Source organism: Hyaena hyaena, unplaced genomic scaffold (genome assembly GCF_003009895.1).
Source record: "Hyaena hyaena isolate Hyena2069 unplaced genomic scaffold, ASM300989v1 scaffold_968, whole genome shotgun sequence".
Taxonomy (NCBI): Eukaryota; Metazoa; Chordata; class Mammalia; order Carnivora; family Hyaenidae; genus Hyaena; species Hyaena hyaena.
Window position 1 is genome coordinate 260,001 of NW_024081602.1, and position 12,805 is coordinate 272,805.

At 51.4% G+C, this 12,805-nt stretch overlaps 1 protein-coding gene across 1 annotated transcript in view; it reads left to right on the plus strand.

Moving 5' to 3' along the window:
- The first annotated feature begins 1,587 nt into the window (after positions 1–1,587).
- The window catches only part of RXRG (retinoid X receptor gamma), a 45,381-nt gene continuing 34,163 nt past the window's right edge, over positions 1,588–12,805 (plus strand). Inside the window, exon 1 of the mRNA XM_039221247.1 lies at positions 1,588–1,643. Within this exon, the coding sequence (XP_039077178.1) occupies positions 1,595–1,643 (49 nt within the window). The 5' untranslated portion in view covers positions 1,588–1,594. The remainder of the gene's footprint in view (positions 1,644–12,805) is intronic.

The following is a 12,805-nucleotide window of genomic DNA, read 5'->3' on the forward strand; positions in this document are numbered from 1 at the left end:
GCCTTTCTCCTCCCTCATCACCCAGGTGCCCTTCCCATCTCTGGGCCTTTATTCTTAAGGTTTTTTTTTTTTTTTCTTTCCTGGGTTCTCTTAGCATTTGAATCTTGATTTTTTTTTTACCTTGGGGCCTTGAATTGGCTCGGGTCTCTGTGCCATGTGGCATCCGGGGCAAACCCCTCACCCGGTCTCAGCCCCTCAGAGCCCAGCCCAAGCCCCGGCTGGGTGCCTTCCGACAGCACCTCCGCTGCCCTGCTGACAGACCCCACGAAGAGGAGATTTGGGTCATATCTGATGTGTTGTATTCAAGTCTAGCCGACCCCCCTCCATGAGGGTCTCCATACATTGAAGTCTGTTCCTAGAAAAAGAGTAGGTTGTGGCTAGGCTGGAATTCTTGGTGATGCATGGAGGGGTTGAAAGATGCAAGAGTGTCTAGAGAAGTCGGTTATCGGCACGGGAGATTGATCTGTGAATTTGCAGAAGGTCCCGCCGTGAAAGACTCCACGGGCTCCTCCGCTGTGGCTGCAGGGATCGCCCCAAAGCCTGCTGGCAGTAGCTGCAGAGAGAAGGCAGATTTCAGCTCAATAAAAAACTTTCTTACGGTAAGAGCGATCCAGAAATGGAATGGGATAGTAGTGAGCTCTCCGTTATCGGAGGAGTTCAAGCAGTGGCTCGTCAGGAAAGCTGTGTAACAGCTCCAAACAGCAAAGGGATACTTAGGCTCTTTGATGTGTAGCTGAGTTTCACCCACGAGAGTCTCTGGTTTGGTGACGACTCCGTGGTGTTTTTTGAACGGGTGGCTTGATGACAGCGGCATATAAGGTGATTGTGTGGCTTCAGTGACCCACCGCCATGTCTAGCCAGAGTGTCCTCCCTCCTTGCACACTCTCCGTGGGAGCGAGCGCTGGGTCCCAACTGCACCTGTCTGCTTGCCCGGCTGCAGCCCAGACAAATGTTCCTGGCCACCCCGAAGGGATGCTTGGGCTGACTTTCCACAGCTGGGGACACAGTCTCGCACTTTCCCAATGTTGCAATTACGGAAGGGGATCTGTTCTCTCTTGTCTCCCCCCGCCCCCCCCCCCCAACCAAGTGCACCAGACTGACGGGACAGAAGCCGGAGTGAGAAAAAGCGCTGGAATCAAACCCCATTGGATTTGTGTGTGGGTGGGTGCAGGGCAAGGAGGAGGCCCCCAGCCCCCGCAGCCTCCCCCCTCTCCCCCTCCCCACCCCGGGGGCGGTCGCACAGGGATCCTCTTCCCGGGATAATAGGAGTGAATCAAAGCATCAAGAGCCCCTGGTGGCGGGCGCGCCGTGCGTGGTTACTGACAGGCACCAGCTGCCGCGCAGCCCGGACGCGCTATGTGGCCGCTCCGAGCGACAGGCGGATTCCAGACTAATCCCGGAGGGCTGGCCCAGCCCGAGCTGCCCGGGCTGCGAGGAAGCGATGACCACTCCTGTTAGCCCAAGTTGAAGGCAGCCAGGCTGCGCTCCGGAGCCCGGGAGGCCGTGCTTTTCGGAAAAGGCAAGAGAGAGAGCGAGCGAGCGAGCGAGAGCGAGCGAGAGCGAGCGAGAGAGGAACATGAACTGAAGAGTAAACATGTATGGGAATTATTCTCACTTCATGAAGTTTCCCACAGGCTTTGGCGGTGAGTGCTGCACTTGGGCCCCGGGGTTGGGGGTGGGGGCCTGGCTGGACAGAGCCCCCGGGGGATCCGGCAATGTGGACAAGGCAGGGTGGTGCGTTAGCAGGAGGGCATGGATGTAGATAAGCGAGCGGTGGTGTTTCCCCTGTGAGTGTGTCTGGGCTGTGCAGGAGGGAGGGAGGGAGAGGGGATGGTCAGAGGTGAGGGTCTGTGCAGATCTGCATGAGGGAGCAGAAGGGAGGGCGTGCAAACATTCTAAGGAGCCTTCAAACCCACCTGCTTGAGAATCTGTCTGAGACCCAGACGGAATAAGAGCATTGTTCGAAGCCAGTGTGTTTGTGTGAGTGTGAAAAGTGCAAGAGTCAAAGGGAATTACCATGATGTACCTGTTATCCAACTGGTCATGAGAAAAACGTGAGCGAGGCTTCGCCAGTCGGTTGAGGGTCCCTGGGATACTTCGTAAGGAGGGCGTGCTTGTTTTATCTAAAAGCAAATCTCCCTATAATTGGATTTTTGCAAAGAAAACGTAGCACTTTCATTTGCCAGGGTGTTTTCCTTCCTCTGCGGTCTTCCCTTTTGATTTGCTAATAGCCTCGCGCCCCCTCCCTGAAGCTGCTCCCAGTGCCGTCGCCAGGGTCCGGCTGTCACTTGTACTCTGAGGGTGGGATCTGGGGGCGGGGGTCTGGGCTCTTGGAACTGGGAGACTGGAGATCCGAGTTGCCAGCCAGCCAGGGCAGCCCTGGGGCACCCTCCACAGGGGCTGCCTCAATGGGAGACCTGGGGCTCCGTCCATTCAGCGGCAGAAACTGCCCAGCCGCCCAGCTTTGAATAAACGGAACCAACAGCTGACCAGCTGGCCTCTCACTTGTCAGCCGGTGGCACGTAGCTTGTGTTCTCGGGAGCCGAAGAGAAGCTTTCGCCCTGCGGATGCTGGCAGACAGGACAAAGCAGAAATTCTTGTTAGGTCTTGAGAACCGCCAAGTCCCTGCTCTCCCAACCGACCCCCTGCGTGGACAGATCAGCAATTCATCTGAGGGCTAGGGAGTAAAGCTTGCCCACTTCGCCGGGCAGAAGCCTCTGTGAGGCGTGGAGGGGCCTTGCAAGGTGGATGTGGGTCCCTGCCCAGGAGGCGCGGGGCCAGGGGGCTTGCTTGGTCATTTAGGGCGCACTGGGTAGTTTTGTGAGCCAAGCATGGTGTTAGGTTCTGGGAAGACAGATGGGAAGGAGACAAGGTAGGCTTATTACACAGACGCGTTGTAATATTTCTTGCTGTGTGTTCTCTCGGAAGCAGGAGGAGGCTGTTGCTGGGACACACCGGGTGGGGGGCCACGGAGATGTTCCTGGAAGAGGTGATGGTTAAATTACTGGGGTCAATCTTGTGATCTGACCCAGTTAGAGTGGTGGCCAAGGCTGTGACCGGGACATCTGATCTCCGGTTTATAGTTGGGTCCTGGGTGTGAAAAGCCTTCTCAGCTCCCATCTTGGTCCCATTCACAGCTGAGAAACACTTTTTCCTTTTCCTTCTGAATTCAGTTGGCTGAGGACCGTGCTTGTCCGTGCGATTCTTGGCGCCCTCCACCCCCCCGCCCCCCGCCCCCACCAAGGTCTGTGAGGTCATGGCTTCATGAAAGCCATGGAAACCCCTGAGACAGTGGGAGCGAATGACAGGGTGGAAGGTGGAAAGGTCTAGGGAGGAAGCTGAGAGAAAGGCTGGATAAAGAGGGTCTATCCCCAAATTCAGCGGGGGCTGCCTGCTGGAATCTTGGAATGTTAGCCTTCCTAAGGAACCTCGGAAGAGCTTCTGAGACCTCTCATTTTACAAGGTGGAAACTGAGGTCTCCAGAAGGCAAGGACTCATCTAAGGTTATGTGGGGTTGAGTGGGAGAGAAAAGCCCCCGACTCAAACTTACCCTAATACTCCCTCAATCTAAAAAAAGCACGAGAGAGAGAGAGATATTGAGAGCTGTACTTGGTTCATTTACTAGCTGTGTGACATTCCACAGGATATTGAACCTCTCTGAGCCTCAGTGCCTTCACCTCTAAAATGGAGTTGATCAGCCCAGCATCGAAGTATTGTTTGGAGAATTAAATGTGCTAACACTCGGCAAAGCAGCCCTATAGTGTTGTCCATATATTGGGTACTTAATAAAAGTTAATATTTTCACCCCCTCCATTTTGCTCGAGGTAGTAACAGGCAAATTCATGTAAAAATCCAACATTCCTGTAGAATAATGAATTAGGAATCTGGGGAAGTAAAATTCAAACCACAAGGACCCACACACTTTGTGGGTCCAGATTTCAGCATGGTGGAAACTCCAGTATTGAGCGTCGTAAGTAGGGTTCAGACGAAAGGAAGCGAGCACAGCCAGGGAGGCTGATAGGACCCAGGAACAGAGCCAAGAGGGCAATGAGGTTGTTGAACTGTCTCCCTCTGATGCGACTTTTCCTTGTTCCTGACGGAGGAAGAGAGTGATTTTGTTTAGTTCTGTTGATGTTTTCCATTTGGTTTGCACGCGCCCGTGGAGAGGCTGCTGAGATGTTGAGCGGAAGCTCAGCCCCCGCTATGGGGAGGTCTGTCTGAGAACTTGCCTGTGGTGAGGGAGAAACACCCCCCCCCTCCTCGCAGGAACGGGGGAAACTGAGGACTGCGGTGGCTGTCACCTGCACCCTCAACACGGAGAGCCACCCTGGACACATGCAATGATTTGGCACACGCCCCCCTCCTCCCCTGCCTTTTTATATATTAACAAATGGAACTACAAGCAGCTCCTGCGATTTGCATGAGGCTCTCTGGGGACCCAGAGTCACCCTTGGGAAATAACACAAGGGTTTGCGTCTGAGGCTGTGCTTACCAGATGTGAGATCCTCAGCCCCTCAGTGAACAAGGGACTGGCCAAGCTGCCAAAGGGTGGCGACTCCCTGGGCAGCAGTGACCTCCCAGAGGTGCCCAATCTCCATGCTCTTGGCCCTGCCCTGTGATGAGGAGAGAACCCTTCTCTCCTTCTCTGCCAAGTCCTGGCTTTTCCAGCTGCTCAGGAAGAGATTTGTTTGGATGAGACAGTCGCTACCTCGAAGAAGACGGCAAGACAAAGCCTGTAATTCCCCCACCGCTTGTGCGGTAATCCTCAGGGCGACAAGTTGATCAGGAGATGGGACGTGGGGAGGGGACTCGCAGTTCAGTCACCAGGCACGCTGGCCGCGGCACTCGTGAAGGGCCAGCTACCCTCATAAGCATGTGCACTCTCAGCTCGTTCAGTCCTCAGGACAACCTTCTGAGTAGCCACCGTGATTATCACACTCCTGTTACAGACGAGGAAACTGAGGCATTGCACAGTGAAGTAACTTGCTGAAGGTCTCGTAGCTAGAAAATAGCCCTGCTGAGGATTTAACGTTTATTTATTTTTGAGAGATAGAGAGCGAGTGAGGAAGGGGCAGAGAGAGAAAGAGAGACAGACAGACAGAATCTGAAGCAGGCTATAGGCTCTGAGCTGTCAGCACAGAGCTGGCGACGGGGCTCGAACTCGGGAATGGTGAGATCATGACCTGAGCCGAAGTCGGACGCTTAACCGATCGATCAGGGGACCTCTGGAGCATAATTGGTGCTTCTCCTGGAGGCCTGCTGATTTGCAAGAGCCCTGCCCAGCTGACCTTGAGCATTTGTGTAGAACACTGCTTCTTACCCAAGAATAGCCATGGTGGGGTGGTTTGGACATACGGGTACACATGAGCACATGTGTATGAGTGGGGGGAACAATACAATGTGTGTGGATGTGGGAGAAGGGTGTGTGTGTGTGTGTGTGTGTGTGTGTGTGTGTGTACAGATGTGTGCCCCGGAACATCATTTTCCCCTCCGCAAATGTGTGGGTGGCTATTGGGGACCCTACCATGGACATAAGTGGTTTGGGTTTATGTAGGAAGAAGTGACTGTTTATGAGACTTAGGAAGGAACATATTTAGTGTAAACTGTTTCTGAAACATTTACAATCTTACCAGGAGATAGAGAGCTGAATAGCAACTGGGGAAAGAAATCGTGCAAAGAGTTATCTAAATCCTCCACCTCTTCCTTCCCCTCATTATGTAGCTTCTGGAGCCACGGAGAACTTCGCCACCACAACTGGGTGGCTGGGTTGTCGCATGCTCCCAGAGGAAGCAGGCCTTTTCCCTGCTTATTTGAAAGAAGACTCAGAGGCGCAGGGAGTGCAGAAGTTTATTTTCTAACGGGCCTGGGTTTGGGCGGCTTTCAGGAGGCTGCCCCGGGTCCTGGCTCAGTGATCTTCAGAAAAGAGTAAGAGTAATAGCTCATATTTATTAGGCACCTACTGTGTGCCAGACCCTCTTCCCCGGATATGGCAAACATCATCTCGTTCAATATTCTCAAGGATCCCTGGAGGTCAGGCACTATTATTATTACCATCCCCATTTTACGGATGGGAATGTAGAGCCTCGGGGAGGTTCAGTAAACTGCTCAAGGTCACCCGGCTGGTAAGGGGCGGACCCAGGATCCAAATCCAGGCAGGTGCAAAGGCTGCTAGGGTTAAGCCCCGTGTTGTGCGTGCTGCTTGCTGGGGGTGTAGGAGGGGGAGGGCGACGAGGGGGTGGGGTGGGGCGATGGGAGTCCCATACCTGCCACCAATGGGCAAATTATATATTAGAACAACAACTGCCATATTCAGGTTTTAATTTAATTTTTATTTTTTTTAATGTTGATTTATTTTTTGAGAGAGAGAGACAGAGTGTGATTGGGGGAATGGCAGAGAGAGGGAGGCACAGAATTGGAAGCAGGCTCCAGGCTCTGAGTTGTCAGCACAGAACTTAATGTGGGCTCAAACCCATGAGCCGTGAGATCATGAGCCGAGCTGAAATCAGACAAAATTAACCGACTGAGCCCCCTAGGCTCCCCTGTTCTTACTCTGTGCTCTTCGCAACTTTCTTAGGGATCACAGTGCATTTCCCGGACCCTGCACAGTTGCAGCAGTGAATAAAATGACGGGGTGGGGGCAGGGAGAGTGGGCACCCGAAGGGACTAAGAAAATAAAAATCAAAAAATGTTCCAGGTGAGGGATATCTGGGGGGCATAGTTGGTCCAATTTCAGCTCAGGTCCTGATCCCACAGTTTGTGAGTTCAAGCCCCGAGTCAGGCTCTGTGCTAACAGCTCAGAGCCTAGAGCCTGCTTCTGATTCTGTCTTCTTTTTCTCTCTACTCCTCCCCTGCTCTCTCTTTCTCTCTCAGTTTTTCAAAAATAAATAAATGTTGAAAAAATAATTGAAAAAAATTTCCAGGTGGACCCCACTTTATTCCAACATGTGGAACCCTGTTTTACATTCTAGGATGCGATTCGGCAAACTTTTCTCTGAAGAGCCAGATAGAAAACATTTGGGTCTTTGCCGGCTACAGGGTCTCTGGGGGAACTGCTTGGATCCTGGGTGGGGGGAGAGTATAATTAAAGTCGCACACACTAAGGCACCGGGATGTGCTGTGTCTCAGGATGTTTGCTGACCCCTAGGAAGTCGTTCCGGAGAAGTTTTATCACCATTTCTGAGTGGTCTCTGGTTTGCAGTGTTGTGTGATCATTAGCTCTGAACAGCCCCTCCCCCAGCTTCCCTGCCACAGAGCGGCATCCTCCGAGGTGGACAGAGAGAGGGCTGTAGGTCTGAGGGTGACCCCTTAGTGACAGGTCAGGACACTTGGGGAAGCAGGTGTGGCTTGCTTGTGGTCTTGCAGTTGCTTGTGGTCTTCAGACTGGGTTTCCCTGGCGGCCCCCTGGGGTGGCAGGAAGGTGCGGGGGTGGGGGTGGGGTGGGGGGGAGCCCTCCCGCCCTTTGGTAAAATAACTCAATACTACTTACCACATAGGGTCAGTGTTAACCTTCCACAGTGTAGGGGTTTAGTAAAGCAAAGCCTGGACACACACACAGTAAAAGGTCCCTTTTCCCATTTCAGAAAATTTGGAGACTATAGCTCTAAAGTATGGAGGTTTTCCGAGGGGAGGTGTGCCTGTCCCGAAAGTGTCAGATGGCACATGGTGACACGCTGACAAAGCGAAGACAGACACGGATTCTGTGCCTGTTCCAGAAAGTTCTAAGATCTGTGTTAAGGCCGGGAGATCTGGCAGGAGGAGTCCTGACGTGGGACCTCCAGCCCCTCCGGTCTTCAGGAGACCCTGGCCCCCAGCCAGTGACTTTGATGAGTCCTCAGGCAACCTTGCTGCATTTATCAGATGCTGTGGCTGAGAGAGGAGGAGGGAGATGGGGAGTCTCTGGGTTCGAAATCAAGCTCAAATTCCTGATGGGGATTCAGAATTCAACATCTGAATTTAAAAAATGGAAAAGCTCGTGATCTTTAATTCAGAAAGCGTTGACAAGAAGTCAGAGGAGGGACCAGGAACGTGCTGAACACGTATGTTGGGATGTTTCTTCTGGGCTGGTTTGCCTGGGTTTTGTTTCTGTGACTCAGTATCTCCTTCGTCCCTCCTTTGCTGGTTGTCAGTGTCATGCGCGGCAGTCTCTTGGAGAGTTTGGGGCTCAAGGTAACTGTGTTTGCTCAGTCCCAGCGATGAGGGGAGTAGAGCAAAGGTTAGAGATCATCATCAGGGAGAGAATATTCTAGACCATTCTGGGAATGCCATCTAGTTGTTCAGCACACACTGGTGAAGTATCTGGCTTGTGCAAGGCTTGTGCAGGACACCGAGAAGTAGAATCCATCCCTTGTCCTGAAGGAATGACAAACAAGCTACAAGCTCTGAAGTCTGCATGATGTTTGGAGATGATTTACTTCTAGAAATGTTTCTTGGGACTGAGGTTCAGTGAATGGGTCCAAGGAATTCAGGCATTTAGAGCCTGAGAACAAATGATACTATGATAATGTGTATTTATTTTTGAGAGAGAGAGACAGAGTGTGAGCGGGGAGAGGCAGAGAGAGAGGGAGACACAGAATCTGAAGCAGGCTCCAGGCTCTGAGTTGTCAGCACAGAGCCCAATGCAGGGCTCGAACCCATGAACTTTGAGATCATGACCTGAGCCGCAGTTGGACGCTTAACCGACTGAGTGCCCCAGAAAGCCGTCCATATTTTGAGGTTAGGGAGAGCAGATCTGAAAAAGAAGTCCAGAGAGACAGAAACAGGGATTGAGGTCCTGGGTTCAAGCACTGGATGTGGACAAAATTGATGTTCAAGGACTTTAGGAACAAGGGGTGAGGCGGGAGCATCCTCAGCAAATGGCTGAAACGCTCACTGGCCGTGTCTTCATGGACCAAACTGGCACACTGTGGACCAGTATATGGGGCTGGTTTAAAGGGACAGGCAGCTCCTGGTTAGTGGAGTCCCCGTTCCAGGATCCTCACGTCCCTCTTACGAGCGAGACAAAGCCTGATATCCACCTGCACCATCAAGGTCCCTAACTTGGTCCTGAGTGGGAAAGGTGGTATGCAAGCAAAATGCCATTAATGACATGCAGAGAAGTCGACAGAAATTGTGCCAGACTGAACTCACATTCTAGGTCTATAATGATTCCCAACAAGCACTTGAAAAGGTCACTTTATCATCCTGAACCCGTTTTTCTAACTCTGTCTAATGGGGATCATTTCTGCCCTACTGACTAGTCTGAGTCCGTTTGAAGCTTATGTGAAATAGACAGTGGACCCCAGGAGGGACCACTCTATCTGTAGCACCTTGCCTGGGGTCTGGCACATAGTAGGTACTCAACAAATATTTTTTTGACTATGGCTGAGCCAAAAACTGACATGGAAATAAATAGCACATAGTTATAAAGAGTTTATGAGTGTAAGATGGTACATAGTACATGGAATGACCTTGAACCTGGGAGTCAGAAGACCCAGTGTTTTGGCCTTGAGCCAGTCACACAACCTCTCTGGGATTATTTTCTCTTCTCTAAAATAGGGTGGTTCTTCAAGTCCTGAAAGTCTGGCTTCTGACCCCAAACAATATTGCCTTATTAATTTATGACCTACTTAATTTGGAAAGGTGATTAAATTGGTTGTGGTATGAACTAGTTTCCATTTGCTCATTCACCAAAAAAAATAACCAAAGAAAGGTTTGTGGGACAAATAAGATGGTAGAAGTGTTGCCCTATTTAAGTTACATCTGTTTTCAAGCAATTTAAAAAGCCTAGTAGGAGCATCATTAGCATATTAACGGGGTGTTAATTACAAAAGAGTCTTTTAAAGCAGATTTTATAAAATCTCCACTTAATAACCATTAGCTTGTGGTACTCGAAATACAAACTCTTCACGTGCATTACTTGGAAGTAATAAAATTGTAAATTAAAAGTAATCTGCCAACTTGTCACGAATTTAGACTGACTTTTTTTCCTCTCAATTGATCGAAATGAGTAAGGTTTTGCTATAATTATATATAATGCTGGTAATAATGAGGCTGATTATCAGTCTTTGCCTGCTTTTCACTACCTCTATCACTGCAGATTTTAGGGAAGGTGGGGTGGAAGGGGCTGGGTTCACAGGGAGCAGAGTGGAGGGAGAAGGAAGAAGGGATGCCACGGGGCCCTCCCCTCCCCCAAGCACCGGAAGAGGCAACCCCATCCTCCACCCCCCACCATGAGCAGCCAGGAGCCCCCCCTTCAGGGACAGCAGGAAACCTGAGGGCTGTCCTGTGAGGCTCTGAAAAATGGGAGGGCGGAAGGCAGGCAACGGATCAGATGCTGGTCTCTGTGTCCCCACACTGCTGCTCAGGGGCCGGGGTGCTGAGCCCTTTGTCACACTCTTTCCATTTCTATCATGTTCCCTTTTTTTCCCCATTGAGAAACCCAGAAAACACTTCCGTAGCAGAGAAGGCTTCTCACAGAAAGATGTGCCTTCTGCTTCTTTTTTCTTTAATGCGTTTTTGTTTTGTGTGTGTGTGTTTTTAAAAAAATTTTTTAATGTTTGTTTTTATTTTTGAGACAGAGAGACAGAGCATGAGCACAGGAGGGGCAGAGAGAGAGGCGGAGACACAGAATGTGAAGCAGGCTCCAGGCTCTGAGCTGTCAGCACAGAGCCTGACGCAGGGCTTGAACTCAAGAACCGCGAGATCATGACCTGAGCAGAAGTCGGATGCTTAACGGACTGAGCCCCCCAGGCGGCCCTAGATGTGCTTCCTGCTTCTGCTCCTTATTCCCTGGGAGTTCAGTGTCTCCCGCCTGGGGTTGGGCACCTGTTAAAATGTAGAGCTCTGCGCCCGTACAACACCTTCCTGCCCAGCGTCAGGGTGGCTGTGAAGCACCGAGGTTTACGTGCAGGTGCTTTTGAACATGCTGATCATGACTCGAATGTAAGAGGTGTGTACCAGCTTGGTGGCATCTGAGTGCCCGTCTACCGCAAAAGGGAGGGGAAAAGTGAGGCCGAGCCGGGACCCTGCTGGAGGGAGTCCTGGCCAGCTAGGAGCTGTGAGGGGCCTCAGTCAGGATGGGGAGGGTCCTAGTCAGAAGGTGCCAGGGTCAGGGGTGCCTGGCTGGCCTGGTTATGGAACACGAGACTCCTGACCTCAGGGTGTGAGTTCCAGCTCCATGTTGGCTGTTGAGGATACTTAAACAAATAAAATAAAATCTTTAATGAAAAAAAAAAAAGTGTCAGGATCAAAGTCAAAGTCTAGAGAGAGGCTGCAGGGAGGTTGGGTTGGGGAGGGCAGGGCAGGGAGAGCCGTCTGTACAGCTGGTCTGAGGACTGACGGATCCGCTGCGGATCCGCTGCTTTCCCTTCTCCGTTCAGGTACCAGTTGTCTAACTCATTAGTCACATTCCCTCGGGCACTCTATTTAATCTCTCTGTCTCCCAGCTTTCCATCTGTCCAGTAGGGAGAGGCATACCAACCCTAACTGGGCTTGTAGGTGTGAAATGCGTCCGTATACACGAAGCGTTGAGACCCATGTCCAGCTCATGGCAAGTGCTCAGTGAATATTATCTGTCGTTGTGAGTCTGTTAGTCATCAAAGGAGGCGACGATTCAAGTGTCAGTGGAAGTGTCTTCCTGCAGCAAGTCTCTGCCTACCTCGCTCAGCAGCCTGCTTGCGTCTTATGAGCCAAGAGGCAGAAGGGATGTGTGAACGAGTTTCCCTTAGATTAGGAAGAATGAGCCTGTGACTCTGGGGCTCCTGCACCATGTCCCTTCCCTGGAGACAAGGAGGCGGGCCTGGGTGTGCCCTTGTGCCCAAGGCGGAGGGGGTTAAATGGGATTGGGTCCTGCCATGCTCCCTTGATATAAATGGAGAGTCCTGACTCTCAGAAACAGCACATCTTTCCCTCTATCCCCTTCCCTGGAGGGGTGTGTTTACCAGTATCGGTGATTCATTCCAACTTCCCATTGCATCCAGCAAAGGCTTGTTACTGCCGGCAAACTACCAGGCACAGCAGCAAACGGGTGGAAACACCAAGCCATTTGCTCCCTGGTCTGGCCAGTCAGAAAGACTCGTGCTTGACATTTCCCTTTCATTGGCTGAGGATGAGTTGCTAAGCAACTTCCTCACCTTGGTAAGAATTCTGTCGTTCAGAGTACCCGGGGCTTCTCTTTCTCAACAGCACCACCCCCCAACACATACCCGCAATTCCTTACTCAGAGATTTTAGTTTTGGTAAACACCAGGCACATAGATTTCTTATGCAAGTGATTTCTCTCTTTTTTTAAAATTTTATTTATTTATTTTGAGAGAGAGAGAGAGAGAGAGAGAGCATGAGTCGGGGAGAGTTGGAGAGGGAGGAGAGAGAGAATCTCAAGCGGGCTGTGTGCTGTCAGCGCAGAACCCTACACGGGGCTCGAGCTCATGAACCATAAGATCATGACCTGAGCTGAAACCACTTAACTAACTGAGCCGCCCAGGTGCCACTCTGCTGGTGGGCTCTATAGGGTTATATTCGTTAACAAAAAATCACCCCAAAGTGGATCCCACCCCATCGTCTAGGATGTTTTGAGCATCTGCTGTGTCCCAGGCACAGTGCTGGGCACCACAGTGCGAGTTGTGAGCAACAAGGGATAGAAATGGAAAGTGTGTGACACCTAGCACGACACCAGACGGTCAGACTGGAAGTCACGTGGAGGACCTGCGTGTGGCAGGCTGGATTACTGGGCGATCTGGGGGACTTGGGGGAAGGGTGGAGTGGCCGGGGGCATGGGGGTGCTCCGGGCTCAGAGCAGTGGCTATTTACTAGCTGATTCAGAAAATTCA